Genomic DNA, 27545 nt, shown 5'->3' with positions numbered 1-27545 from the left:
GTATCACAAGTTTACACCAACTCAATTTTCTTACCAAACTGAAAAGGTTCACAGTTCACACATAAAAACAGAAGGAAAAAATAAAAATAGAACCAAATAATAAAATGAGACATACACTCCAACACATTAGCCATTACATTACAGTACAATTTTCTGGCATTGATTCTTGTTTTTTTGCCTTGTAGTCAAGCTTGAGATTCTACTGCAGAGAGGGTTTGGGTAATTTTCTTCTAGCCACTGTAGAGAGAAAGGGGATGTGAACTCTGCAGGCTTTCCAGAACAAAAATCCACTCAAAGCTCTCATATTTCTGACAGACAGCACAATAGCACATGCCATGCAGACAAGTTCAGAGTCTTCAGACCCACCCACATTATCAACCCACATGGAAGTGTGAGAAAGAGACCAAAGCAGATCTGACCCACCCACACATCTCCCTCTTCAATTTACAACTCATTAAGCGCGCGCCCGCGTTCTCTGTCTCTCTCGTTGGAATATTTCTCACCGCCCTCTCCGTGCATAGCAGGTCATAATTAGAATTAAAATTTTGCCAGCTCTCTCTCTCAGTCTATCTCACTCTCACCAGATTCATTTACACATTAACCCATGCAATGAATCATCCTATCTCCTCCATTGCAGATTGCCTCTCTTTAAGAGAGCCAAAAGACAACAGACCACAGCATCTTCTGTTTTTTGGCAGAGGATAGGTACCCAGAAAAACATCTCTTCTTGGGTTTGCAGAGTTCTCTCTGCACCTCACGTTGATGGTCGTTTTGAGCATAGATAGTGTTCAGAGGGATAACTGTGGGCATTGGGTCCATTCATTTCATTTCCTTTTCTTTTCTTTTTTTTTTTCTTTTTTTTTTCTTTCTCCACCAGTTCTGGGTTCTTCTTGTGTGGTGGTTGCTACACAAGACATTGTCTGGCACGTTCTCTGAAACCCAAGAAGGCTTCCCTTTTATCGTACTCGTGGAATGATATCTGAGAATACAGAAGCGTTTTGGGGTATCGGGTCCCTTTCCTTTCTTACCTTTAATTTAATTTAATATTCTTTCTTCCTCCATCCTCTCCGGTTGTTATTGATGAAGATTATGTCTTGGGTAGTCTTATGAAATCCAAGAAAAGGACCATACACATGAATCTAGAACTAGAAGGAAAGCTCTCTGGCTTTTTGGTTTTGATTGCAGATGGGATATTTGCTCGGGTGGAGATGTGAAGAAATCTAATTTAGTATTCCTGAAATGTATTCAAGAAAAAAATTGTTTGGTGCATGAAGAGGAACTAATTTGATATTAACCAGTTTTCTGAGACTCGGAGCGTGTTTTGGGAGAGTCAGCATTTGGCATTTCATTTGATTAGTAGGGGGTATTTCAAATTTCTGAGGATTTTCACTGTCTGGAAAAAAAAAAAGACTAGTGTTCCAGTCTTCTGCAAAATTTTGCGGGGGGGAGGGAAAGAAGAGGGAATCTCTTTGATTTGTCTGGAAAAAAAAAGACTAGCAGGTTAGTGCTTGTTTTTTACCCTCGGCGACCCATTACTGGAGTTTGGGTTTCAGGGGTATAAAAAGCCTCTTAGGTGTCCAAACCGTGAAACCTCCATTGAGGGAATCTCTTTGGTTTTCCATTGATTCTGCACAGAAAAATCCAAGCTTCTCTTATTCCAAGAAATTTTCGAGCCAAAAACCAATTTCAAATTTGCGGTAGGCACTTGGGTTGTGTTTGTTTGGAAGTGGAGAGTCTGGAGACTTGAAGTCACTGGCTTGAAAGGACAGTGTATGATAGAGATACAGAAGGTTTAAACGTTAATTTAGTAGTTGAAGAGAGCAAATTTGTAGAGATGTCTGCCAAGATTTTACATGCCTTAACAGATGACAACCCAGATCTGCAGAAGCAAATAGGATGCATGACTGGGATCTTTCAGCTCTTTGACCGCCACCATATCCTCACCGGCAGGCGCATCACTAGCCACAGCCACAAGAGGCTTCCTCCAGGTACCCTTTCACTAATTTTCTTTTTGATTTTTTTATATATTTGTATCAATTATTTGCTTCTTTCTGCTCCATAGTTTCATGGAGAATTATAATTTTTGTCTATACGTGTTCTTTCAATGGTTTGAGTCCCTACATGGTGTTCATTTTTCCTCTTTTCTCAACCGATCTTCTCTTTGATTAGAACCCCTCTCTCTCAAAAAATAAATAAATAAATAAAAGGGACAAACAAAGAGCGGAAAAAAAAAGAAGAAACAAAATAGAAGCATCTTTGTTTTTTATCCACCATTGCCCATTTTAACTACTTTGCTTATTAATCAAACTTCTATCCATTATCTGTGAGTCACTGTCTGGACATTGTTCTTGATTCTATAATTGGTTGATGGTAATATAATCCGAAACATATACTACCCAGAAAATGCTTTTCATAAATAAGCATGTCTGAAATTGTGACTTCATCATTTATTTGTTGAGTTTGCATGCTTTGGGATGTGTGTTTACTGGTATCTCTACTTCCAATTTTAATGCTTCTATTCCTCTATAGGTAATTCCCACATCAACAGTGGAAGCCTTGGGGTTGAGCCTAATAATGAACGTTATCTACATACACACACAGTAAGAAATCTAAAGTTCCACTATCCACCATGCTTTTTTTTTTTTTTTTTCTTTCTAATATCTGTGGTTCTATGGCTAAGATATAAAGCTATGATAAAATGCAATTGCAGGAAAAGAATTCCAACAAGAATGTGAATGAGAACCAAAGAGTGTCAGTGGAATCATCCAGGACTTCATTTTCATCATCATCTTGCTCATCTTCTTTCTCATCTCTTGATTGTAACAGAACTCAAGCAGAACTCCCTCCCTTTGACCGAGCTATTTTTCCACAAACACCTCAGAGAGACCTAACTATGGTCGAACCAAATGCTTCTCCACAACTGCGGAGGCAATCTCTTGATTTCCGTGATGTGGTCAAGGACTCAATCTATAGAGAACATCGTAGTTTATCAGTTAAAACTACAACCAAAGAGGGGACGGGGAGCCACACTGCAAAGTACATAGATTCACCAAGGCCTCTGCAGTTGTCCAAATCGGTGAATGAATCTTATGGGCTGGGGACCAATGCAAAGTCAAAGGTACCTGTTGACCTCAATGAATCACTCAGAGTTCTTGCTAAACTTCAAGAAGCTCCTTGGTATTTCAATGAAGCTAAAGAACCCCCAAGATCATCATTTGAAGCAAAAGAAGGTTCTTTGTTTTCAGTACCCAAAGATGCTCCTCGGTTCTCTTACGATGGGCGGGAGATACCAAATCCATCTTTTGAATCACGTGATGTCTTCAAATCCACTACAAAGCTTAGGGACCTCCCAAGGCTGTCATTGGATAGCAGGGAAGGTTCCATGAGGAGCTCCAACTCTGCCACAAAGTCAAATTCAATTCTGAAGGATTTGCAGAAGGGTGGTGACAACTCTAATGATAAAATCACAAACTCGCATAAAGAATTAGGAACTTACAAACGGCCACCTAGTGTTGTGGCAAAATTGATGGGGTTGGAAGCATTGCCTAATTCTATCCCAGGTTCTGAGCAACAGATGACCTCGATCAAAACATACTCAGGTGAGGATCTTGATTCCTTCTCGAGATCATCAAAAACAGCTGACGAAAGTAAGCCAAATCGACTTTCTGGTTCCCCCAGGAGCTCCATAAAGGACCCCACCTCACCACGGTTGAAAAACCATGATTCAGTTAAAAAATCAGTTTCAAATTCAAGGCTTCCAATTGAACCAGCTCCATGGAGACAGCCAGATGGGGGTCGTAGGCTTCAAAATTCAGCATTCAAGAACTGGGATGCCCATGCCAGGCCACCAAACTCCTCCCCTTCTGTGTATGGTGAGATTGAGAAAAGGTTGAAAGAGCTCGAATTTAAACAATCAAATAAGGATCTCAGAGCACTTAAACAGATACTAGAAGCAATGCAGGCAAAAGTATTCCAAGAGAACAAAAAAGAAGATCAAATTTACAACTTCATCTCTCAGGTAAACTATAACAGCCCAAACTTCACCAGTTTTGATGAGAACATGAGATTGGCAAACAGGAGAGACCAACAGAATAGCCGTTCTATTTCTACCACAGTCAAGGGAATTGGTCCTCCAAAGACTTTTGAATCCCCAATTGTCATCATGAAACCAGCAAAACTCATAAATAAATCTGGGATTCCTGCTTCATCAGTAATTCCAATTGATGGTTCACCAGGTCTGCGTAGGAATGGTGATTGTTTTGATAGAAGGGGCACCATTAACAGCCGGATGTCTAAGGACCTGACTCCTAAACAGAACCTCAGAGAAAATGGCAGTCGGACTCTCAGTTCAATGGATAAGAAAACTAATGGTAGAAATCCAAAATCAACAGAGATATCAACCAAGCCGTTGCAGCTTCTCAAAGAAAATACTGAAACCTCTGGAAAGAACTCGGGAACTGTTAGCCCAAGGTTACAACAGAAGAGGCTTGAGGTGGAGAAACGATCTGCCCGTCCCCCAATCCCTTCTTCAGATGCAACCAGATCCAGAAAACAATCAGTCAAGCAACCAACAGAATCATACTCACCTGGTGGAAAGCTCAGACCAAGGACTCCCAACTTGCAGCATGGTGATGATCAACTGAGTGACATCAGTAGTGAAACAAGATATTTGAGTCATCAAGGGGACGAAATTTCTCAGCAATCAGATAGCAATGTTAGCTTGTCTTCGCAGATGGATATAGAAGTCACCAGTGCTGACCCATCTGCTGAGATCAATTGTGCTTCCTTTTCACAAGGTAGCCAGAGTCCTTCCAGGAGGATTGCCAAAAGCTCACTTTCTAGTTTAAAACAGAAGGTAAGTGTTATTGATTTTATTCAGACAGTTGAATTTATTAATTTTCTGGTTAATGTGTTCATGTTCTGTCCTTCAGAAATCATCAACAAGGGTAAGGGAAGATGGGCCATTGGCAGAGCTTGCGACAGTGGCCCCAGAACAACCAAGTCCTGTCTCGGTTCTTGATGCCTCGTTCTACAGAGATGATTTGCCATCTCCTTTGAAGAAGATATCAAATGCCTTTACAGGTGATGAGGCTTTACTCTTGTGAAGTTGCTACAAATCCAAATGAGAACTACAAATCAACATTTTGATTTGTGTTTTAAATGTTTATTTGCATGTCTAGATGCATGCATGCATTCAGATAAATCTTTTTTTCTTTTCAGCTTGTGGAAATTACAGGATATTCAAAAAATTGAGAAAATTCCATTTTTAGTATGTACGGAAATGAAAGTCTCTAGTTGACGGTGTGATTAATTATTAGAGTATGTGCATGTCTTGGTCAATATGTTGTTCGTCTAACCATTCAGTACGTATATCTCATGTATCTGATATATGTGCAACTAGTAGACGGAATCTTTGATTACTTATGTTTAATCACAGGCATGATCACCCATTAATGTGTGCTATAACTCCCTCAAGCGGGAAAACACAGAGTGGATCAACTTGCATTCACATGGGTTAAGTGTTGAAAAACACTTTGCCACATTCTTACCTGATTCTTAATCCAGTCTGTGTTTTCCAACCTGAAGAGAGATGCTGTGTGCATTTGGTGTCATTGCTGCACTTCTCACAATGGTGAAGATAGCAGGTGGATAAATCATACATAAGATATATGGTAGAACTTTAAGTGGCTCTAGGAAACAATATATGGTGGAACTTTGAGCATGCTTCACAGTTAAACTTTGATATTTAGCTCACCTATAGGCGTAGTGGATCAATCATACATAAGATATAAACAGATGAGTACCAACAATATCTAATGTAACACCTCTAACCAAAAGGTAATCTTTTTTGTACTACAATTTGTGCCCATGCTTTTATTACAAGATGCATGACATCTCTGACTTGTCAAAAATTTACTAATTTCTTTTCCCACAGATGATGAGACTCGAAATTCTGAAGGCAGTCCTGAAGAGGACAAGCTGAGGCCACTTCCACTCCCATCTGAAAATGCACTGTGCAATCACAGTTCTGAGGTGAAATGGAAGAAATTGGAAAGCATTGAGCACCTTGTTCAGAAGCTTAGACAACTAAGCTCAAATCACAATGATGCCCCAACAGATTACATTGCATCGCTTTGTGATAATGCAAATCCAGACCACAGATACATCTCTGAGATATTGTTAGCATCCGGTCTCCTACTTAAAGATCTTAGCTCTGGCTTGACAACTTTTCAGTTCCACCCGTCAGGCCACCCAATCAATCCTGACTTGTTCTTTGTCCTGGAACAAACCAAGGGAAGCAGTGGACATGCAACAGATGAACACAACTTCGAAAAGTCTGGAAGATCCAAAGCTGATAGAGGGAAGCTCCACCGGAAGCTCGTATTTGATGCTGTGAATGAGATACTTGTGAAGAAGTTGCCCTTGCTAGGTGGTCCATCTGAACCTTGGTGCCGAGATAATAAGCTGGCTAGGAGGAACCTGAATGCACAACAACTTCTGAGGGAGCTTTGTTCCGAGGTGGAACAGTTCCAAACTAACAACTCAGTCAGCAGGTTTGATGACGACGAGGATGGTCTGAAAAATATTTTGTGGGAGGATGTGATGCGTCGATCAGACAACTGGACAGATATTCATAGTGATGTTTCAGGGGTGGTCTTGGATGTCGAGAGGTTGATATTTAAGGACTTAATTGATGAAATAGTGAGTGGCAGAGCTGCCAGTCTGCGAGCCAAGACAACCAGGAGATGCAGGCAACTGTTTGTGAACTAAATCCTTTTTTTTTACTATCTTTTGTTCTTTTCCTTTTCGTTTATGATATTATTCTTTTTTTTTTGGGGGGGGGGGGGGGGGGGGGCGGCGGAAATATAATAATAATGATATTAATAATAATAATGATAATAATTCATGGTGCTGTTCTTTGCTAGCCTGTAAAGAAAGAAAGAGGTCTTATTTCAGTGTTTTGTAAAATATACAAGTTACGTACACAAGGAACCAAGTTGTAGGCTACTGTTGCTCCTCTTTTGGATCGTTCTCCAGTGTTTTTTAGTTCATGATTCTCAACTTCCATCCATTACATATATAATTCCCAGTGGCCAGTGCTGTTACTTTACACTTCTTTAACCCTTTGCAGCGAGTGTCCTATGTATCATTCCCGCCCAAGGAACAGCAACTTAAACCTGGTGAACGTGATGGGTTAACCTGCAAAATTACAGTCAAATTTGTACGTAGAAAGTAGAAAAAGTAGGTAATGGCGTCCTTGGTGAAGTTAAAATCCGGGTTCCACTTCCACCCCTTCCAGGACCCCAGGATATTAATTCGGTAAAAATAGACAACTAGACAACTAGTACCTGAGAAGTCATGGCTGATGACTGTTCCAAAAAAAAAAAAAAAAATCACGTAAACTGGGCCACTCCTGTCTCCAGACTTGAAGACAATGTATAACTGATTATTTAAGCACGCTCTGTTCCGAGTTGTTGCACTTTTTTCAGATTATTTGCTAAGAGTTAAGACCACCACATCATCCACTCCACCAGTTTTTCTGGCGCATTCATCCGGACGGAACACGTCTCGCTAAAGATCAAAAGTGCTGTCGGGAATGAAAGTCTATTTCTCGACATGACTTTCTTCATTAATCGGCCAAGCCAGCTAAGGTGTTTAGGTTCCAGTATAGATGGTTGGATACAGAGATCCTTGGATATCCATAATTCTGGCAGCCGGCCGTCGTTTTCACGAAAAACGACCCGTCCACTGAATTGTATTTGCCAAATGCTAGCAACCACTGCCGACCCAAAAACGTAGTATTCAACGACTAACGATTCACAGAAAAGCTCCAACTAAAATAGACTTCCTCAGCCACAGACCGATCCACGTCTTTCTTTCTATTGTCGATGCATCTATCTTTTCGTATTTCCTCAATCATCCAGGTCCGGAAGGGCTTAACTTCAATCTCTTGCTGTAACTTAACAACCGTTGAGGTAATCCCACCATTCGAGTGATGGAATATGAGCACAAACACAAGCTGTATTTTGATTAGATTATGGGTAAACACCAAGACTTGTTTGCCTTCAACCTTTCTATCTGACTGGATACCTTGACTCCACTTGGCCTTTGTTCCAGGGTGACAGTGGAAACCAACTTGTAGTCGACTAGATGCAACACTTTCGTCCCCTGTAAGGCTTAGGCTCGTTGTTCACTTGTTTGGAACCAAAACCTAGCAGGGCATTTGAAGCGATCCGCGAAAAGGGAAAAAAAAATTGTGCAGCATTTGCATAACCAATGAAATCAATGGGTAGTGCCATTATTAATTCACTAAAAATCACAACCAGTCAAAAAGGTAAAAAAAAAAAATCCAAATTATAGATGAACTTTATCAAAATAGTTGGGCATAACTTTTAGCAAACGATCAAGAGCAACACAAGTACCATCTGATATGAACTTTACCGTGGTGTTACATTCTTCAGTTTTTACTGCTAGATTCTCAACTACCAAACAGAAGTCGAAGGTACCAATTTGCCCTACCTCTATCCTAAACTTTTCTATCCAATTGGACCCTCTCGAGCCCAACTAAAGAGTACATCTAGGAAGCAGGTTCCCCAAAAAATTACCATTTCATAAAAAGCAACAAGGTAGAGTAAAATACATGGTCGCAGAAGTATAACACAAAGAATAGACAAATCTAACAAGACTCAGAGCAACACATGTACACACGCCTGAGAATAGGCTATTTTTTTGACTTGCAAATCCAAGATTAACAGGAAGAATAGCCTTGCTTATCTATGGTAAACATGGTTATAGACACAGCGCTGATAACTGAATCATACATACTATGGTGTCAAGATTCTTCCTAATATAATACAACAAAATGGTAATGAATGTTCGACACATTTAGGGTCCATTTGGTTCACAGGAAAAGGGATCTGGAATCGGAATAGGCATCCAACTGTTTAGTTGGGCGGAATCAGAATCTGATTCCCATTCCTGGTGACAATCTGAAAGAGAAGGGAAAAAGAAGCAACTTGAGACATGTTGGTACCCAGAGCCAGAAAGGGGAAGGAAACTTCTATATATCATCATACAATTAATATGAACATACTTACAAATGGAAACCAAGACATGACTTCAAGGAAGCTCTGCTTGGATTTATCAAAATTAACACAAAGATCTTAAGCTAAGACCAGCTTAATTCGCTCAAAAGACATTGAATCAGACCAAAAAAATGACCTAACTCAAAATATAGCACTAATGAGCTATATCATAACGCAAAGATTATTTTTTTTTTGATCAATAATAACGCAAAGATTATTGAGAGAGGTCCTAAGTGCCATGATGCCATACTTGATATAAAACACACTTGAGGCATAGTCGAAGGACAAGAAAAGAATAATGTGTTCTAAGCTCACAGTCTGTCCTAGTTGTATTGGTGCATTCTAGGTTTTTCTATCATCACATTTTGTAAAAGAAAAAAACGTTTTAATGCACCTTAATAGAAAATAACTTCTGTTACAAGTTGAAAGGCCTAGAAGAGCTAGAGGCAGACCAAAAAGAACACGAGTTGAAGGGAAAGCATAGCTATAAACAAAATAGGGTATGAGGCATAAAAAAGCAGAAAGACCAATGGTGGGATTCTAGGATTCGAGAAACCTCAACCCCCCCCCCCCCGACCCAAAAGATCAGAAAGACCAATCAACAAAGAGACTACCCCTCTTATGTAGTAAATGAAAGAGAAAAATAGAGCAATAAACCCAATGAAAACTAATTCAGGAGCCCATACCACCTCCCCTCCCAAAAGAAATTCCCAGCTACCACTCTGGCAAAGCTGTATGCTAGAATTGGCTTAACTATTTTGTACCAGAATTGGTTTATGCATGCATCCAAAGGAATGAAGCATTTGCTCTGGCAACCAAAAGAATATAGGCTCCCTAATCATGTGATACAAGTCCAAAGGTCCATGCCACCATAGCTCACCCACCCAAATCACCACCTAAGGAATCCTTAACCCCACGTATAATAACCAAGAGAATCTTTGACAAACTAGAGCATCACATTGGGTGCTCAGTAGATGAATTTAAAGGGGTTGGAAGGCAGTAGCTGGCTTTGCTTCTTGCAGTGGTAATGGCTTGGTTGGTTCCTGCAGAAGGAAAGGACAAAACTTATCAATCTTAACATCAAACTAATAAAGGGGCCAATAACAACTCACTGCCAAAGACAATAGAACCCTCACAGAAGTCATTTTAGCCACTAGAGAGATCTCTAGGTAATCTATCCTAGATACTTAGGTATAACCCTTGGCAGCAAGTTGAGCCTTATATCTCTCAATTGTCCCATCAATATAGTACTTGATGGTGTAAACCCACTTGTAACCAACAAGCTCTTTCCCAGCAGACAAGTCAACAATGTCTCAAATATTGTTCTTATAAAGTGCTTCTATATCAGTTGTCATAGCATCCCTCCACTCTAGTATGGCTAAGGCTTCAATTACACTATTGGGAATGAGTTGAGAAGAAATAGAAGCTAGAAAAGAATAGTAGGAAGGGGACAAGTTGAAAGAAAGGTGTTTGGAAATGCAATTAGTTGTACATTTGCTCTTACCTTTCCTCACAACAATGGGTGTCAAGGTCTAGGAAAGAAGATAATAGAGATGGAGGTGTATGATTTGTCCTCTCTCCAGTGACTAGAAGTGCTTGAGACTCAATTAAGGTGGGGGAACATGTGCATGCCTTTGTCTTTGTTGTTGGTACCACCTCTAAACAATAGGATGAGTGATAGAGGAGGAGGAACATGAATGGGAGAGCAAGGAGGAGAAAAGACTTCATCACCTAAATAGAAGTAACTGTAGAGGGCTCAACATCAACACAAGTTTCAACAAGTGTCGGCAAGAAAAGGGGTTACATAAACATTTCAAGAGAGCGCTCCCCCTCAAAAGAATGACTATAAAAGGGAATAGACTCTGCAAAAGTGACATCTACAAAAACAAACAGGGTGCCGCTGATGGGATCAATACAATAGTAACACTTCTGTATGGAGGCATAACCAAGAAAGATACACTTCTGAGCCTTGGGGTTCAAACTTGTGTCTCTAGGAATTAGGAATATGTACATAACAGGTGTAACTGAAGACATGTAGAGGAATAGAGAAGATATTAGTATTTAGAAAGAGGATATCAAAAGGAGACTTAAACCCTTAAGAAGGCACGCAATTAATAAAATAGGTGGCTTTTATAACAACATCACCCCAAAATCTCATAGGGACATGGTCATATGGGTAGCAAAAAGAATGATTCTAACAACTTCCACAATGTATTGGTTTTTCTTCTCTACTACATTTTTTTTTGTGGAGTACAAGCACAGGAGCTCTAATCAACAACTCCAAGCCTTTCAAAATAGGAGGTAAGATCTTTCTCAAAATATTCCTTTGCATTATCTCATCGAAATATTTTGATGTAGGTATCAAATTGGGTGAATACATATTCATGGAATTGTTTCACAAGCATAAGCACTTTACCATGAAAACACAAAAGATAGAGACAAGTATATCGTGAAAATCATCAATACAGAAAATGAAATACTTATAGCTACCCATACAAGGTAAATGGTAGGCCCCCCACACATCAAAGTGAACAATATTAAAAGGAATAGTAGATCTTTTATTACTTTTTTTTATGAATGAATCGTCATAGTAGATCTTTTATTACTTGTGGGATAAGAGCTTTTACAATGCTTTAAGAACTCACAAGACTCACAATGTAGACTTAACAGACTTATTCTTTTAAATAATGTTGGAAATAATAAACTTATGAAGAAAATGACAGATGTCTAACAACTATATCCCATTCGCCTTATGGCCATTCCCAATCGCCTTTTGAGATTTCATGTCCTAGAAAACACAATAAAAAGGGGAAAAGGTTAAATTGAAATTCAAGGATTAATCAAATTACTAGTTGAAAGTAGATTAGTATTAGGTTTAGGTACATGAGGAATAGAAGACAAGGTAAGAGAGTCTGAGGTTTTGATATCTCCCTTGCTTGAGATAGGAGCAAGAGAGCCATCAAGAAGGGATATTTTGTCTCAGCCAAATACGAGCTGGTAGGTAAATGGGATATATTGTTCATGTGGTAGCATGAATACCTCAGTGTGCATAAGTAGAAGATGAACCAATGCTTGAAAGAGTATGAGCTGTAGTTGTAGACTCCAAGTGACTAATTCATCCATACTTATTATATTCAGCCCTGGCAGCTGCAAATTGTTCCCCCATGGATTTCTCATCACTTAGTCCCTTTTTTTGTCAATAAAGAATGAATTCATTAAGATCAGATCACTTAGTCCCTTTCCACTCTCTGAAGAGGTGGCTACATTTGCAATGCCACTTCTCCCATTCACATTCTTTTTACCATTATTACCACTCTTGAATCTAGCAGGCATGACTATGGATACAACATCCAATAGGTGTCCTTAGTGTGCTTGGGCTTCTTACAATATTCACACACAACATCCATCTTTTCGGTATTAACCTTTGGCTTCATCCCAGCATTAGTAAAGTGGTCAACTAAAGCTTCCACGAATTGAGCCTATCTCCAACTCTCCTCGCTACTAACCATATCATAAAGTTGAGATAGGTTCACCTCATCTTTCGCTATAATATTTTGCCTCACAATATCATATTCGGATTTTTTTTGTAGAACACATTCAAGGTTAAGTCTAGTAAAAAACTCAAAGACCCAATTTCTCTCCCCCAACTTCCTATGAATCTCAACATCTTTTGTGCATTCCCACACAACAATCTCCAACAAATCAATCTCCTGCCAAAGAGATTTCAACATTGAAAAGTAAACAGCTAAGGGTCCCCTCTATCTTAGATTATTCACTTCATTCTTTAGTTTGTAGGCCCTAGCAACATTTAACTTATGGGAAATAGGTCTCTGTAACACATTCCCACACCTCCTTTGCAACATCCATCCACAAGCAGTGCTAGCTAATGAAGTTGCATGGAATTTACTAACCAGCCTACTGCTATGTAATTTTCTTGCATCCACCTCTCATATGCAAGGTTATCCTCCTTGGGCCTCCTTGGGTTCCTTCTTGTTCCCAGTGATGTATCACCATTTCCCCCTACTACAAACATGGCTCTAGATCTTTATTGATCGAGACCATGCCAGATAATTAGTTCCATTTGACCTTACTATGGTTACTGTTCCTAAGAGAGTCTCTACAAACCCTACCTGGCCAAATCCAAAGTCTATAGGTTGTTTTGTCTCACCTCCAATTTGCTCCATTGACAAAATGAAAACCAACCTAAAGCAAAATAGGATACTACTAATCAAGAATCATTTACCTGAAGCCAAAATTGCTCTCAATCACCCCAAACTAGGGTTTCACAAAAAACTCAACAACCCAGGAGAAAGATAAAGTGTAACCGCTCCTACTAGGGACTCCAAAACTGTTTCTAGAACCCTTAATTCAATTTCTTCAGTTAGCTAGGGTTTTCGGGAAAATCTCCTAGAGCCTATCTTGGACCTACCCAAAAACCTCCCCCAATCGGGCTGCAAGTTGTCAATTAATAAGCAAATCAATTCTCCATACACACCATGTATGGGACTATGAGCCTATAAGAAGAAACTGAAGAAGGTGGGAACCTGGCTCTAATACCAAGTTGCAAATCACACCAGCAACAAATCTGAAATTAAACCAAAAGAATAAGAGGTTTAGAAGGAGGAAGAGAATGGAATAAAAGGGGAAGAGGAAGAAGGTTGATCTTATCACTCTCTTTGTCCCTCAATTGAATCATATATGTTGAATATTAAAAGGGAAAACTACATGAATGCCCCCAATAAGCGCCTAACTCAAAAAAATACGAAACAAGTAGCCCATAAAGAAGGCTCACTATAGCTGAAATAAAACTAATGAATAAAGAAAGAAAACTAAGGCCCACTCGGCCCAATCTCTCTACATAAATTCCACGACCAATGCTAGCCAAATCTGGGAACAAGAGTCAAGAGGTTTTGCACACATGAAAGATGGAGTCACCATAAACCCATATCATCATCATTTGCATTATCCCATTAACAAAAAAATGTTTGCACTGTCCCACCTAAGTAGGGTTGACATATTAATACTTCTTCCCTCGTTCCAATGCATCTAGAACCATATCCTTTGTTAAATAATGAGCCAAATATCTTCTTCTGCTACCTAAATTTGATGTTCCTTCTTTCTCTAAGCCATTAGAGATTTGGTTAGAGGATGTTTGATGTTCCTTATAAACACATTGGCTTTGACAATAAAGTGATTCAAGGGGATCCTCACTAAATACAATCCAAAGGAATCCTACAGAGATACTAACCATTTCTCCATCATCCCCATCCAACAGTTTCTTCCATACCACTGGGACAGATCATATTTAATTTTTGATTGCAGTTCTCATGGAAAACCAAAAAAACTGAGGTGGTTGCACAATCAACACAAATATTATATCAACACCCATGTACACCAAGGTACTGAGGATATCAACATCCACAAAACCAAAACTATATGGAACCAATAAACATCTATTTGTATCCCTAGAGATAGGAACTCAGTTTCTGGTCTATCTAGACAGGTGAAGTTTCATTTCTTTCTTTTTTATTTTTCCCCACCTTGGAACAGTAACAATACTATACTGCCTGTCAAATTTCCCTAGTCCCTGATAAGAGAATCTGGTGGCCATCCTCTAATGATCAATTTTCTATCAAATCATTTTTCCTCAAGTTGGTGATTAGCTCATCTAACCCCTCTTACTCATATAAAAGATTTGGCTTTCAATGGTCCCTCCTAGAGTTTGTGTGTGGGAAGCATTATATGGTGGCATCAACACTTTTCACAATCTCATTACAAAAGTAGTTGAATCTCCACAAACCCTCCTTCAAGTTTTTTCACCTAGCTGATTACAATTTTGGAATCACCTTCCACCACTACCTCAACTGATTACAAGGGACAACCGTGTTCCTTGTAAAATCTTGGACGAGGGTTACAAAGCAGTTTAGAAGCATCACTTTAGATGATTAAGAAAGAAACTTGGGGCAGGTTGTGAGTTCTTGTATGACCGCATCTACTTATGTGAACCAGTATCCAAGACCCCCTTTTGGCTACATTGATGGAAGCTGTTTCAGCTTTTCTAGTCACAGAGGTCAGGCAGGAAATAGAGGAAGAATTCTAGAATCCAATGGTTGACAAAAAAGAATCTAGAATCCCATGGTGAACTAGTTTGGGCCTTCACTCAGCCAACTGGGGAGGTAGAAGCAATGGAGGCTGAGATTCAGGCCTTTTTAGTCGGTCTGAAGAGTGTGCTGTTTCTAAACCTCTCTTAAGTGGACTAGAGTTATTTTGAATATTCATGGTCAGGAAGAGGATGGCTGGGATACAGGGACTTCGGCAAGATCAATTGGTGCCTCTCCTTGGAAATCCATACATGCAATTTTACCCTCTTTTCTGCAACACATCAGGTATGACCTATGTATTGCGAATCAAGTTAAATTTTGGGAACACATTTGGGTGGGTGATTTACCTTTGAAAGAACAATTTCCTTCCCTTTACTCACTTTCCCGGTATAAAGGCAAGGTTGTATCTAGTTTTCTGGTTCCTTCTCAATCCAAAATTGGGTTTGATCCAAATCTTAAATGAGGTGGTGTTGGATCCCTCTGAAAGGGATAAGAGATTGTGGACTCTAACTCCTTCTAGGTCTTTCTCTTGTGCTTCCTTTTTCAAGTCCCTCTTGCTTTCCAACAATAACCCTGCACAAAGTTTCCCAGTTAAGGAAGTTTGGGGTGAGCCGATTCCTCCAAGGATTGGAACTTTCCGTTGGGAAGCTTTCTTGGGAAGATGTAACACTTGTAACTTACTCCAAAGGAACAAGACTTGTTGGTGCTTGTCTCCGAGTTGGTCGCGGTGAAAGTTCTTACCACTAATTAATTTCTTGCCCTTTTGCTTCTGTTATTTGAGAATGTTTTTTCTCTTCTTGGTTGCAGGTGGACCCCCCCCCCCCGATCAAACATGCAAAGTCTTTTTAGTTCTTTGTTCTTTAGATGGCCTAAAAGAAGGGGAAGGATCATGTGGAGATGTGTGAGGGCTGCTACTTGCTTGACTTTATGGGAGGAGGAATTCCAGATTTTTTTTTTTTTTGAAAGGAAAGAAACAAAGGTGTTATTGAGGCCATAACAATTAGGGTGGTGCGTTGGCTAAAATCTGTAGAACTATTTGATGATGTGTCTACAGATATGTTGTTGAATAGCTGGGTGGAAGCATAGTTGTCAAGGCGACACCTAGGCGACAAGGTGCCCTTGGAGGCTCGCCTCGCCCAGTCGCCTAGCAGTTTTGTGCACTGGGTTATAAAATACTTTTATATTTTAATTTTTTGACATTATAATTATAAAATAGACATTATTAAACTAGAATATTCATTTTGTGTTTATATACTAATTTATTTTTATTATTTTCTTATTTGTTAGGGTTTAATCAATGCAAACATTGCTAACTGCTGTATTGAACCCATGGTTCAAAATATCGATACGCCTTTGTGTATCGATAGAGGTGTATTAGTACTTGTGAAGATCAATTGGTGCCTCTCCTTGGAAATCCATACATGCAATTTTACCCTCTTTTCTGCAACACTTCAGGTATGACCTATGTATTGCGAATCAAGTTAAATTTTGGGAACACATTTGGGTGGGTGATTTACCTTTGAAAGAACAATTTCCTTCCCTTTACTCACTTTCCCGGTATAAAGGCAAGGTTGTATCTAGTTTTCTGGTTCCTTCTCAATCCAAAATTGGGTTTGATCCAAATCTTAAATGAGGTGGTGTTGGATCCCTCTGAAAGGGATAAGAGATTGTGGACTCTAACTCCTTCTAGGTCTTTCTCTTGTGCTTCCTTTTTCAAGTCCCTCTTGCTTTCCAACAATAACCCTGCACAAAGTTTCCCAGTTAAGGAAGTTTGGGGTGAGCCGATTCCTCCAAGGATTGGAACTTTCCGTTGGGAAGCTTTCTTGGGAAGATGTAACACTTGTAACTTACTCCAAAGGAACAAGACTTGTTGGTGCTTGTCTCCGAGTTGGTCACGGTGAAAGTTCTTACCACTAATTAATTTCTTGCCCTTTTGCTTCTTTTATTTGAGAATGTTTTTTCCCTTCTTGGTTGCAGGTGGACCCCCCCCGATCAAACATCCAAAGTCTTTTTAGTTCTTTGTTCTTTAGATGGCCTAAAAGAAGGGGAAGGATCATGTGGAGATGTGTGAGGGCTGCTACTTGCTTGACTTTATGGGAGGAGGAATTCCAGATTTTTTTTTTGAAAGGAAAGAAACAAAGGTGTTATTGAGGCCATAACAATTAGGGTGGTGTGTTGGCTAAAATCTGTAGAACTATTTGATTATGTGTCTACAGATATGTTGTTGAATAGCTGGGTGGAAGCATAGTTGTCAAGGCGACACCTAGGCAACAAGGTGCCCTTGGAGGCTCGCCTCGCCCAGTCGCCTAGCAGTTTTGTGCACTGGGTTATAAAATACTTTTATATTTTAATTTTTCGACATTATAATTATAAAATAGACATTATTAAACTAGAATATTCATTTTATGTGTTTGTATACTAATTTCTTTTTATTATTTTCTTATTTGTTAGGGTTTAATCAATGCAAACATTGCTAATTGCTGTATTGAACCCATGGTTCAAAGTATCGATACGCCTTTGTGTATCGATAGAGGTGTATTAGTACTTGTAACGATACTCCCCCTATTTTTTTGATTTCTTTGGTTTTCAATTTCATTTTTAAATATATATTATTTAAAAAAAGGGTCCCTGAAAACACCTATAAACAGGTGTATCGAGACCCAAAAGATACAATACAATACACCCGATACAGGGCATATCGTATCAAAATTTTGATCCTTGATTAAACCCTTAAAAATTTCAAAACCTGAACCAATAAACAAGGGAAGAACTTAAAATTTGTATAATCAACATATTTTCTTCTTCCACCTTTTCTTTTCTTCTTTTCTATAACAAAAGTAATTTTGCCCCTATAATTTTTGAATTTTCTTTCCTTTGTTCTTTTTCTTCTCATAAAATGTTGATTTTCTAGACTTAAACATGAAATTTATACTTCTCTTATGAAAATTATGAATAACTATTAAGGAAAGATGGTTATGGAACCTAGGGAACTACCCTAGGATATATGGTTTTACTTAAAAAAAATCCACCACCTAGGCGGCAAGGCACCCCCCCTGTTGCCTAGCCTCGCCTTGGCGCCTTGAAAACTAATGAGGGCGGATTTGGCCCGACCTCGTAATAGGGAGACACGTGGGCGTGACTCGACATAAGTGACAACTCGGCGTGGTCAGTTCGCTACAAAGCGACCTCGGGTACCCTGTTACCCCAAACTAAAGTTACTTCGAGCCAAGATCATCCCGAACTAAGACCACCTCGGTACCAGATCGCGACCAAGATAGCGGTACCAGGTCCACTACAGATCGAGCCCGGACAGCTGGACCACCTCAGAAAGAGTCCACCTCGGGACAAGCCTGCCTCAGTGCAAGATCACCTCGGTACTGAGGCACTTCGGCATTCACAACAGGTCGGGTCTGAAGAACACGAGCTCAGGTGATGCTCACCAACTGCCGCATGATAATTCCAAGGATCTCACCATCGTACCCGCGTCTTACGGGATCGAGCCTTGTAACAACTATATTAGCTCACCCACTCCCCGATTCAGGAGGAAATGGGCAGCCTTACCGGTTGGTGACATTATCCCCACCTAACACGGAAACGGATCCCATCACAATGGGGATCCAGGAACTATTCCACCAAACCCGCGAGGACTCCAGTATATAAAGGCTTCACCCCCCGGGGGTGAAAAAGAGTCGTAATCTCTGCTCTCTAGCTCTCTCATAATCTAATATCATTTTCAGCTCGCAACCAAGTGCTAACTTAAGCACCGGAGCGACCCCGCCGAGTAAACACCCTCAGGTTCTCTAGTTCATCTCTTGCAGGTTCATCGAGCCAGTCGTTGCTGGTAGCCAGATCGTCTCCTGTAGGGAGCAGCCAGATTGCATTACATCATTTGGTGCCGTTTGTGGGAAATTGCTACTAAAAGCCCTTGTCTCCATTCAAAAATCTCAAGCTCAGAATCAAATCCATGGCTTCCTCCAGCAACGTCAGACAAAACAATGAAGTGAACGTCTCCGAGGGGCAACCTCAGTTCCCGTCTGTCTGCATAGGTCAAGTTCACCATACCACTTATTGCGGCTGGGGTCCCAGCGCTGACGATGCCTCAAGCGACTGCACAAGTGAACGCGCCACTCCCTCCTGTAGTCGGCGCGACATTCACTGAACCCTCTATGGTTCTGTGGGATACGCTACAAAAAGCTAAGTTCTCATCTTCTGAACGACGAAGTCTTCTTCATCCAGAAAGCTAAGTTCTCACCTTTTAGAAACTAAAGCTCTCACTTTCTATTTTCCATTTTTTATGAACTCAAAGACTATGCAGGAAGTTGATAGCTAACAGACTAAGCAACTCTACCAACTTTATTTCAACTCGGATAAAGCCTCATCAGTCCTCTTCACGAGGTACCCTCTACAAGATGAGCTCTTCGTGGCTTCCGCGGAAGTTGGCGGCCAACGGACTGCACGGACGCCCCTGCCGGTCGAGCCTTCCAAGGCTCCCGTGCGAGCTGGTGACCTAAAGTCAGTAGTGCTGCCCCCATAGGTCGAGCTCCCAGTAGCTTCTTGTAGGAGTGAGTGACCGGCGTCACTAACGAGGTTGATGCAACGCAGTCGTAGCTCTAAAGTGCCGAGCTGATAAAAGACCTCGGTAGAAACTGGCTAGGGCCAGCTCGGTTGCAAGCTCCGCATCAAACTCACTGGCTAGGGCCAGCTCGAAGAACGCTGCGTCGAAGTCTACCTAGGTGGAGCGACCAGATAAAGCAATCACACAAAACCCCCTCTTAAAGACGGCGTGATGAGCTTCACTCTCGAGGTACTTAGCCGGATCGCAAAACCTCTTGATGGTCACATCCCTGATAAGGTGTCCTCGGGGTACCTGCTCCACCTCTCCTCGAGCAGATGAATTCGCTCTCAGGCCCCAAAAATAAAGATGGTGAGGTCCTACACAAGGTTGTAAACGCTAGGACTCTTCCAACCTAAGAAGCAAATTGGATCGACGCTTACGAGCTCATCGAATTATTCATTCAAGGGCCAAAAGGAGCAATCTACTCCCTTCACCGAGTTACTTTCAGCTCGGGAGTGAGGGGCAAATGATGAGGGCGGATTTGGCCCGACCTTGTAACAGGGAGACACGTGGGCGTGACTCGACATAAGTGACAACTCGACGTGGTCAGTTCGCTACAAAGCGACCTCGGGTACCCTGTTACCCCGAACTAAAGTTACTTCGAGCCAAGATCACCCCGAACTAAGACCACCTCGGTACCAGATCGCGACCAGGTCCGCTACAGATCGAGCCCGGACAGCTGGACCACCTCGGAACAAGCCTACCTCGGTGCAAGATCACCTCGGTACTGAGGCACTTCGGCATTCACAACAGGTCGGGTCTAAAGAACACGAGCTCAGGTGATGCTCACCAACTGCCACATGATAATTCCAAGGATCTCACCATCGTACCCCGCGTCTTACGGGATCGAGCCTTGTAACGACTATATTAGCTCACCCACTCCCCGATTCAGGAGGAAATGGGCAACCTTACCGGTTGGTGACGTTATCCCCACCTAACACGGAAACGAATCCCATAACAGCGGGGATCCAGGAACTACTCCACCAAACCCGCGAGGACTCTAGTATATAACGGCTTCACCCCCCGAGGGTGAACAAGAGGCGTAATCTCGGCTCTCTAGCTCTCACAATCTAATACCATTTTCAGCTCGCAACCAAGTGCTAACTTAAGCATCTGAGCGACCCCGCCGGGTAAACACCCCCGGGTTCTCTGGTTCATCTCTTGTAGGTTCATCGAGCCCGTCGTTGCTGGTAGCCAGATCATCTCCTGCAGGGAGCAGCCGGATTGCGCCACATCAAAAACTATGGGTGGAAGTGGCTAATTTTGCTCGGGCTCGATCTATTGCTTCTCATATGTGGTCACCACCTGGTAATGGTTTTATAAAACTAAATTTTGATGGGAGTAGTGAAGGTAATCCAGGCCCTTCAAGTGTAGGAGGTGTCTTCAGAGATGAGGAGGGGAAGGTGATGGCAATGTAAAAAATTAATTATTGAAGGTAATCCAGGCCCTTCTTTGGAAGTTTGCTCATGAAAGAAGGGAAATCAAATGGCTAACTAGGGGGATGAACATCCAATTTCAGTGGGTGAAAAGAATAGTGAATGCCTTTGCAGATGCTTTGGCAAAACAGGGTGTGGGAAGGGAAAAATTGTATTGGGCTATATTGTGAGCTTGATGTTGCTTTCTTGGGGAGGGTTAAACCTTTTTAACTCTCTCTGTTTGCAATACTGTTGCAATATATTAATCTAATGAAATTCTGTTATTGATAAAAAAAAGTGGTGGTGGCGGAAGGTGATTCTAGATTCATCATTAGTTGGATGAAGAATTTGTGGGATGGGCCTTGGCAATTCACTCACCAACTCAATGAAATCAAGGAAATCTCGTCTATGATGAACTGTCAGTTCAGGTGATTCCTAGAGAGCTGAACAGTGTGGTGGATTACCTGACTAAATATGGGGTGGGCAGGGACTTTTCATATAATGACTTACTGATGTAAATGACTGGGAGGGTCTTTCTTGTTTTTGGCTGTTCCGGTCCTTCCCCCTTTTTTGGCTTTAATGAAACTTACCTTTTCTCAAAAAAAAAAAAGGCATAGTTCCTTACTTAATAATGTTTCAGTTTTGTGCCTAATGTATAAAAAATTCTAACTCCTAAAATTAATCCTTAAGGAATCCTGATATTTTCGCTATCTTTTAAATTTGGAGATATATTGTTCATGACACCAAACATCAAAAAACCCACCCATGATGTACATTAAGTTTTATTTTATCAGCCATGGTGAGTATTTCTTCACATCATAGTCATTCTTTGCATATTTCTTTCCAATGTTGTGCCTAATTTATAGAAAATTCTAACTCCTATAATTAATGCTTAAGGAATCCTGATATTTCTTTCGCGGAGATATATTGTTCAAGGCCTCAAACGACAAACATCAACAAGCCCACTCATAATGTACATTAAGTTTTATTTGTCAGCTATTGTGAGTAATTCTTCACATCATTGTGATTCTTTGCATATTTCTTTCCTATATTTTTTTTCTGTATGTCCATTCCCTAAGAATGTCTCACAAGTCTTAACAGTTAGGAGAAGGCTACATGGCCTGCAAGCTGAAACCATCAATTATTTTGCTACCATGAAACTAGAGACCCAAGTTACATCTAGCAGAGGATTCAAATAAGTTCATCTAGGGGTGCAAGTTGGGTGTGCCGAGAAAGATCAGGTCAAACCCTGAGACTTGGGCCTAAGGCCCAAGCCCAAGGTCAAGTCTGATCTTGTCCAACAAAATCCCAGCCTGAATCAGGCAGGCCAACTAGGCCTAAGGTATTGAAAAAGCCTTAGACCCTATATGTATGTAGGCCAGGCTTGGTTGAGGACCAATCTGTGAAAATTTTTGTGTTGGACTGGTCCAGGCTTGGAGTGGGCCTACCCAAGTTGCATCCCTGATTTAAGCCAATGTTTGTCAGACACGGAGTGGACTAGAGAGTCAGGCTGCCAGAAACCAGGAACCAACAGCCAAAACAATTTTTTCGTTCACTGGTTCTTAGAAATGACAACTTTGTCAAGCATGCCCCATTTACATGTGTTAATATGTTTTATACACCCTCACTTGGTCAATCCTATAAACCTCCCCTATAATTTTCCGTCAATCCTATAAACTCAGGGATGTTTATAGGATTGTCAGTAAAACTCAGGCTGGAGCTGGACCAGTCAAACAGTGTTTCCGTTTTTGATAATTCAGACTAGTCAAACAGTTGAACCACACAACCAAAGCAGTCAACCTGTGACTCAATAACCAAAATAGTTCTGTCTGGTCCAAATCTAGTGCAAAAAAAGCAGGGTACCAACTAGAAACCAATAAAAACTCTGACGCCTAACAACCTTCAACTTTTTTCCTTTTTCTTCAATATAAGAACACTATAAATCCTTCATACAGCAAGCACAATATGCCACTTGCATATTGTAAAGAAAATTTATATAGTCTTCTCCATCCAAATAGAGCTATAGAGTTCACCTTATCCATGTGGTGGGAAAGACATACACACTCTTAAGAAGAAAAAGAGCATTCATACACATAACAAATTGTACTCTGAAACTAAAAGAGAAAAAGAAAGGAAGAGTGTGTACAGAGTTTGTTCTCATTATGCATGTGAATATTATTATTTAACATGGTATATTGATTTCTTTTTATTAGCCATGGAGAATTGGAATAAAGAATAAATTTCTAACCCCAGAAATGGAAAATTCCATGTATCCCTTCAATATTGGATCATGGAAGAAGGGAGGCTTTCATTTAAAATAGAAAGAATCGTTCACAGACAATGGCCACTGTACGATGGGAATGGACATTCACATACCTCAAAAACATGTTGAGAATGAGACCATGAGTAATTCCCCCTCAACGCAGTCCCACTAACAACCATACCACAACAACAAGATGCCCCTTTACCCTGACGGTCCATCCCACCCCACCACTATTGCTGCTGCTGACAATTTCATGAATAGTACACGGATTCCCATCAATCAAGCCGTCAACAAATTAATTTACAACTGAGCAAGTTCCTGTGAATTTTCCATGCATTCCTTCAGGATTTGCTCGGCTCTCCTTTTTTTGTCATCCTTCTCTTCATCCTTCCCAAACCAAGCAGTTGTTTTCCCAACACTCATGCTGTGAAGGCTCAAATCAAGAGGAACGCCTAAAGACTTCTTGCCAATCCCAAACTTAAAATGCACAGTAGGCCTCTTGTTTGGTAGGGTCGTTCTCCCAGCATCTCCAGGCTCACAAACCCCGCTTTTGGCAGCTTCAATAGCAGGAGCAAAAGTCTCCAGAACTGATATCTGATTTTCAACAACCAGGTCGTTTGCCAGCTGAACTGGAAGAACAACAGGAGACACATCTTTCTCACCAAGTTGCATGGGTGGAGCAAGAAATTGATTACCATCTGCTACTCGTTTCAGCTTCACATCATCTGCAGGATCCACTTGGGCGGTAGTTGCTGAACCATTGCAAGCCAACCGCTGCTGCAAGCTCAACAAAGATCGCTCTGCCTTCCTCCGCTGCCTTGCCTGTTCAATTTTATCGGTACGAGGATCTGTTTCCCTATCATTCCATACAGGGGTGTGAATATAGGTGTGCGGATCAGGGAATGCAGGTAACCAAGGGGAAATGTGCTTTCCAGGTGGATTTTCTCCAATTTGCACAAAACTAGGTATTGATTTCCTGTTCCTGATGATTGGGAAACGAGGAACAGGACGAGCAAACGGAATCTCCTCTGCCCAGCTCACGTACCGTGTGATGTCTCGAACTGTGCCTGAAACTACAAAGCAACTGTCAACATCTGATGCACCAGCAAAGCCCTGCGGGGATCCCAAGTCTTCCAAGCCTTGAATAATATCGAAGACGTTACAATGCGTTCTACCAGCTAAATTGGCATAGAAACGCGCAGCCTTCCCTAAATCTCGGATGTATCGTATTGCAATGTCAGAGAGAGCCTCAAGCGCGGACTGCCGGGAGCTCTGAAAGCCGACGCTCTCACACATCTGAGCGACAGCAATCTTGGAAATGGCTCGGCCGAAGTCATCACTTCCTGATTCCCTCCTCGCGTCCTGTTCGTCCTCTCTTCCACACTCCCCACCTCCATCGCTCATATTCAAAACCTCATATCATTTAACCGGAAGTAGGTTTCCAAGAAACACCATTTCTTTGTCAGGGTTCCCCCCAGGATCGCATTATTCAAATCGTTGCTCACCGCTGGGATTTCCAACAGAAATATTGCCCTCACCCGACAGCAAGCATCTACAGCCAAGCAGGTTCAAGAAAACCCTAGACCGGTATTGCATTTCAAATGCAACCCGGAGAAGGAACAAACAAGACAAATAGAAGATAAAGTTCAGCCACTGCCGAGGTCTTACCGGTGATTTTTAGGGCTTCGAATGCTGAATGGAACTCAGACATTAATAAATTGGAGAATCATCGACGCAGAAGTAAACCCTAATCAGAAATCCACTCTCTTCTTTATTACATGTAATGAAGAATCAATCATCCAATTTGGCGAAAAATAAGGGTTTTGGATTATTAATGGCTCTAAACCCTCGTAAAACCCTAAACGAGGATCGAATGAGAAGAAAAAAAAGAGGGAATTGACAAAGATGGAGAGAGAGAGAAAGAGAGGGAAAAAAGGAAAAGAAGACGAAGATGAGATCGAAGGGTTGGTTTATTTATAGATCGCACTCTTGCCAAACGCAGCCTTACCCATCAACTTATGATTTTTTATCGAAATTCACATTGACTCCCCCACAGAGCACGCCCAACACACGCCCCACAGCATATCTCAACCGTATATTAAGAGCATCTCTATTCTATCCATAACAAGTACGGAAGATGTCCCAATGCACGCTAAAATATGCATTGTGCGTGGACAAAGATGTGCATTATCTCAACCGTATATCGGGAACATTTCTATTCACAAGTCACAACAAAAATTGTACCAACACAAGCTTACCGAAAAAAATTGTACCAACACTAAACAGATCCGGCCACTTTGTGGGATGTGCTGGTTGGGAGCCAATCCGAACTAAAATGGTCAGATTATCGGACAATTTTGATTTGAAATTTATTGATTTTTAGGGCATCTCTTCCTGAAACAACAAGGTGCATGACAACCCAGAATTTTCTATGGTCCTCCCGTTATTTAATGTCAAAATCGCCCTTTCAAATAGAAGAGGAGTAATCTCAACTGCTCGTTCTATCATATCGTAATACAACCTGATCCACCGAAATTGACACGAAATCTGTTCCTCGCACATAGCACATGGGCGTCTCACAGGCACAATATTTCCCGTGAATAATATCTTATAAATACGGAAAATGTTTATAATATGTGCGTGTGAGATCAGTGTGAGGCGCCTTATATGAAGAGCAGATCCGATCTCTAACTAGACGGGCACTCTTTGAAACAACGTCAGAAAAATCTATTCTGCCGGAAAGACATGATACGGGCTCAATCAATTAGTTTTTTCTTCTATTTTCCATTATTTTGTATTTTTATGTAAATTTAAATATTATATCTTTTTATTTTCATCTCCATAAATAGTAAATATATTTATTTTTTATATTAAATTATTTATTATTACTTTACAGAAAATATATGATCTTAATGTATCAGATCCATTAGAATTTATTTCCAGGATGTATGTGCAATTCATAACTTTTAATTACTAAAATAATTGTTATTTTCAATTTTATAAATTATCAAAAAAATTAAAAATTCATTTTGTGACATAAATGGTTGATGGATCAATGAATTTAATACATCACTCATAGTCATAGGTCCAGCTTATGGCACTTTCCTACCATGAAAATTATAAAATCCATGTATATACTAATACAAGGAATAAACATCACAAATCTAAAATCAAAACAATATATCCTTGCATTTCAAGCACCAAAATATGGAGATCTATTGAATATTGAAGGATCAAATGAAAAAAAAAAACCGTTCTTCTTGTTCTTGGTTCAACTTAGTTTTCTTCAAGCCCGTTTGGCGCGTCTTTTCGCTCGGTCTTTCGGTTGTTAACAAGTCGGGAAGACCGATTTTCGATCTATTTCCGTTTGGCGCATGGAAGATCTATCCACCAAAAGACGGAACGCCGAAAAGACACGAAAAGCCCATTTTGGGCTGATTTTCGAGAAGCAAAATGAAGCTTACCGTGTCTTTCGCGTTTTATTCTCGCACAGAAAGGTGTGTGGAAAGACACACATTTTCCAAATGTGCTTCGGGTTGCTCAGATTTTCATACAAAAGTTCAATGCATGTTTTGATTGTCATAGCTACCAGAAGATCTTCCCAAAAAGACGTGCCAAATGAGCCCTTCATTTTTAATGCATGATCTTAAATGAACATAAATTCTTTCACAAGTGAGAAAATGTGCTGGAAAATGAAACCAACAAAAATAATTCTTATCTATATTCCTTCTCTATGTTCAAAACTCAAATAGATAAATAATTAATTAGATAACATAAATATTAAATTTAATTTAATTTACATTAATAACTTTTAAGAAGTTATAAAGCCAATTAGCCATCAGCTAGCATATTAAAAATTTAAGATTAAGTTGCCTTATTCTTTTGGCAATATACAAAGGAAAAAATAATAAAATATAAAACAATTGATTTAATAATGAAAGTAATGATCTATGTTATTGTATGATATATATACACCTTCTGGTTTGTTGATCGTAATATATTTATTTGTATAGACGATTAAAATATATGTTTATTGTATTTATATTCTTTATTAATTATCATTTT

The 27545-nt window shown here is 40.4% G+C and overlaps 2 protein-coding genes across 3 annotated transcripts; one reads left to right on the top strand and one right to left on the bottom strand.

Annotated features, from left to right (window-relative positions):
* The first annotated feature begins 116 nt into the window (after window positions 1–116).
* On the top strand, window positions 117–7005 carry LOC104597925 (protein LONGIFOLIA 1-like). The gene is made up of 5 exons (XM_010259722.3): window positions 117–1988; window positions 2530–2600; window positions 2711–4855; window positions 4932–5082; window positions 5936–7005. The coding sequence occupies exons 1-5, from the start codon at window positions 1835–1837 to the stop codon at window positions 6769–6771; spliced, it is 3357 nt and encodes a 1118-aa protein (XP_010258024.1). The 5' UTR covers window positions 117–1834; the 3' UTR covers window positions 6772–7005.
* LOC104597926 (transcription initiation factor TFIID subunit 8-like) lies at window positions 6844–25435 on the bottom strand. 2 transcript variants are annotated; one of them, XM_088903392.1, is made up of 2 exons: window positions 23594–25435; window positions 6844–8212 (listed from the first exon to the last, which is right to left on the bottom strand). In XM_088903392.1, exon 1 carries the CDS (start codon window positions 24882–24884, stop codon window positions 23781–23783), a length of 1104 nt encoding a protein of 367 aa, XP_088759518.1. In that variant the 5' UTR covers window positions 24885–25435; the 3' UTR covers window positions 6844–8212; window positions 23594–23780. The 2 variants fall into 2 exon arrangements, with proteins under 2 accessions (XP_088759518.1, XP_088759517.1); XM_088903391.1 differs by lacking the exon at window positions 6844–8212 and adding an exon at window positions 10169–11874.
* Between the last annotated feature and the right edge of the window lie 2110 nt (window positions 25436–27545).

The sequence above is a fragment of the Nelumbo nucifera genome, chromosome 4 (assembly GCF_055504915.1).
Source record: "Nelumbo nucifera cultivar China Antique chromosome 4, China Antique-T2T, whole genome shotgun sequence".
NCBI lineage: Eukaryota > Viridiplantae > Streptophyta > Magnoliopsida > Proteales > Nelumbonaceae > Nelumbo > Nelumbo nucifera.
Note: the sequence above shows the minus strand (reverse complement) of the source record. Positions and strands in the feature narration are given on the sequence as shown.

Coding starts and splice junctions, on each gene's coding strand:
- LOC104597925 (XM_010259722.3), top strand. CDS start 1,835: ATGTCTGCCAAGATTTTACATGCCTTAACAGATGACAACCCAGATCTG. Junction 1,989..2,529: donor CCACAAGAGGCTTCCTCCAG/GTACCCTTTCAC, acceptor ATTCCTCTATAG/GTAATTCCCACATCAACAGT. Junction 2,601..2,710: donor GTTATCTACATACACACACA/GTAAGAAATCTA, acceptor ATGCAATTGCAG/GAAAAGAATTCCAACAAGAA.
- LOC104597926 (XM_088903392.1), bottom strand. CDS start 24,884: ATGAGCGATGGAGGTGGGGAGTGTGGAAGAGAGGACGAACAGGACGCG.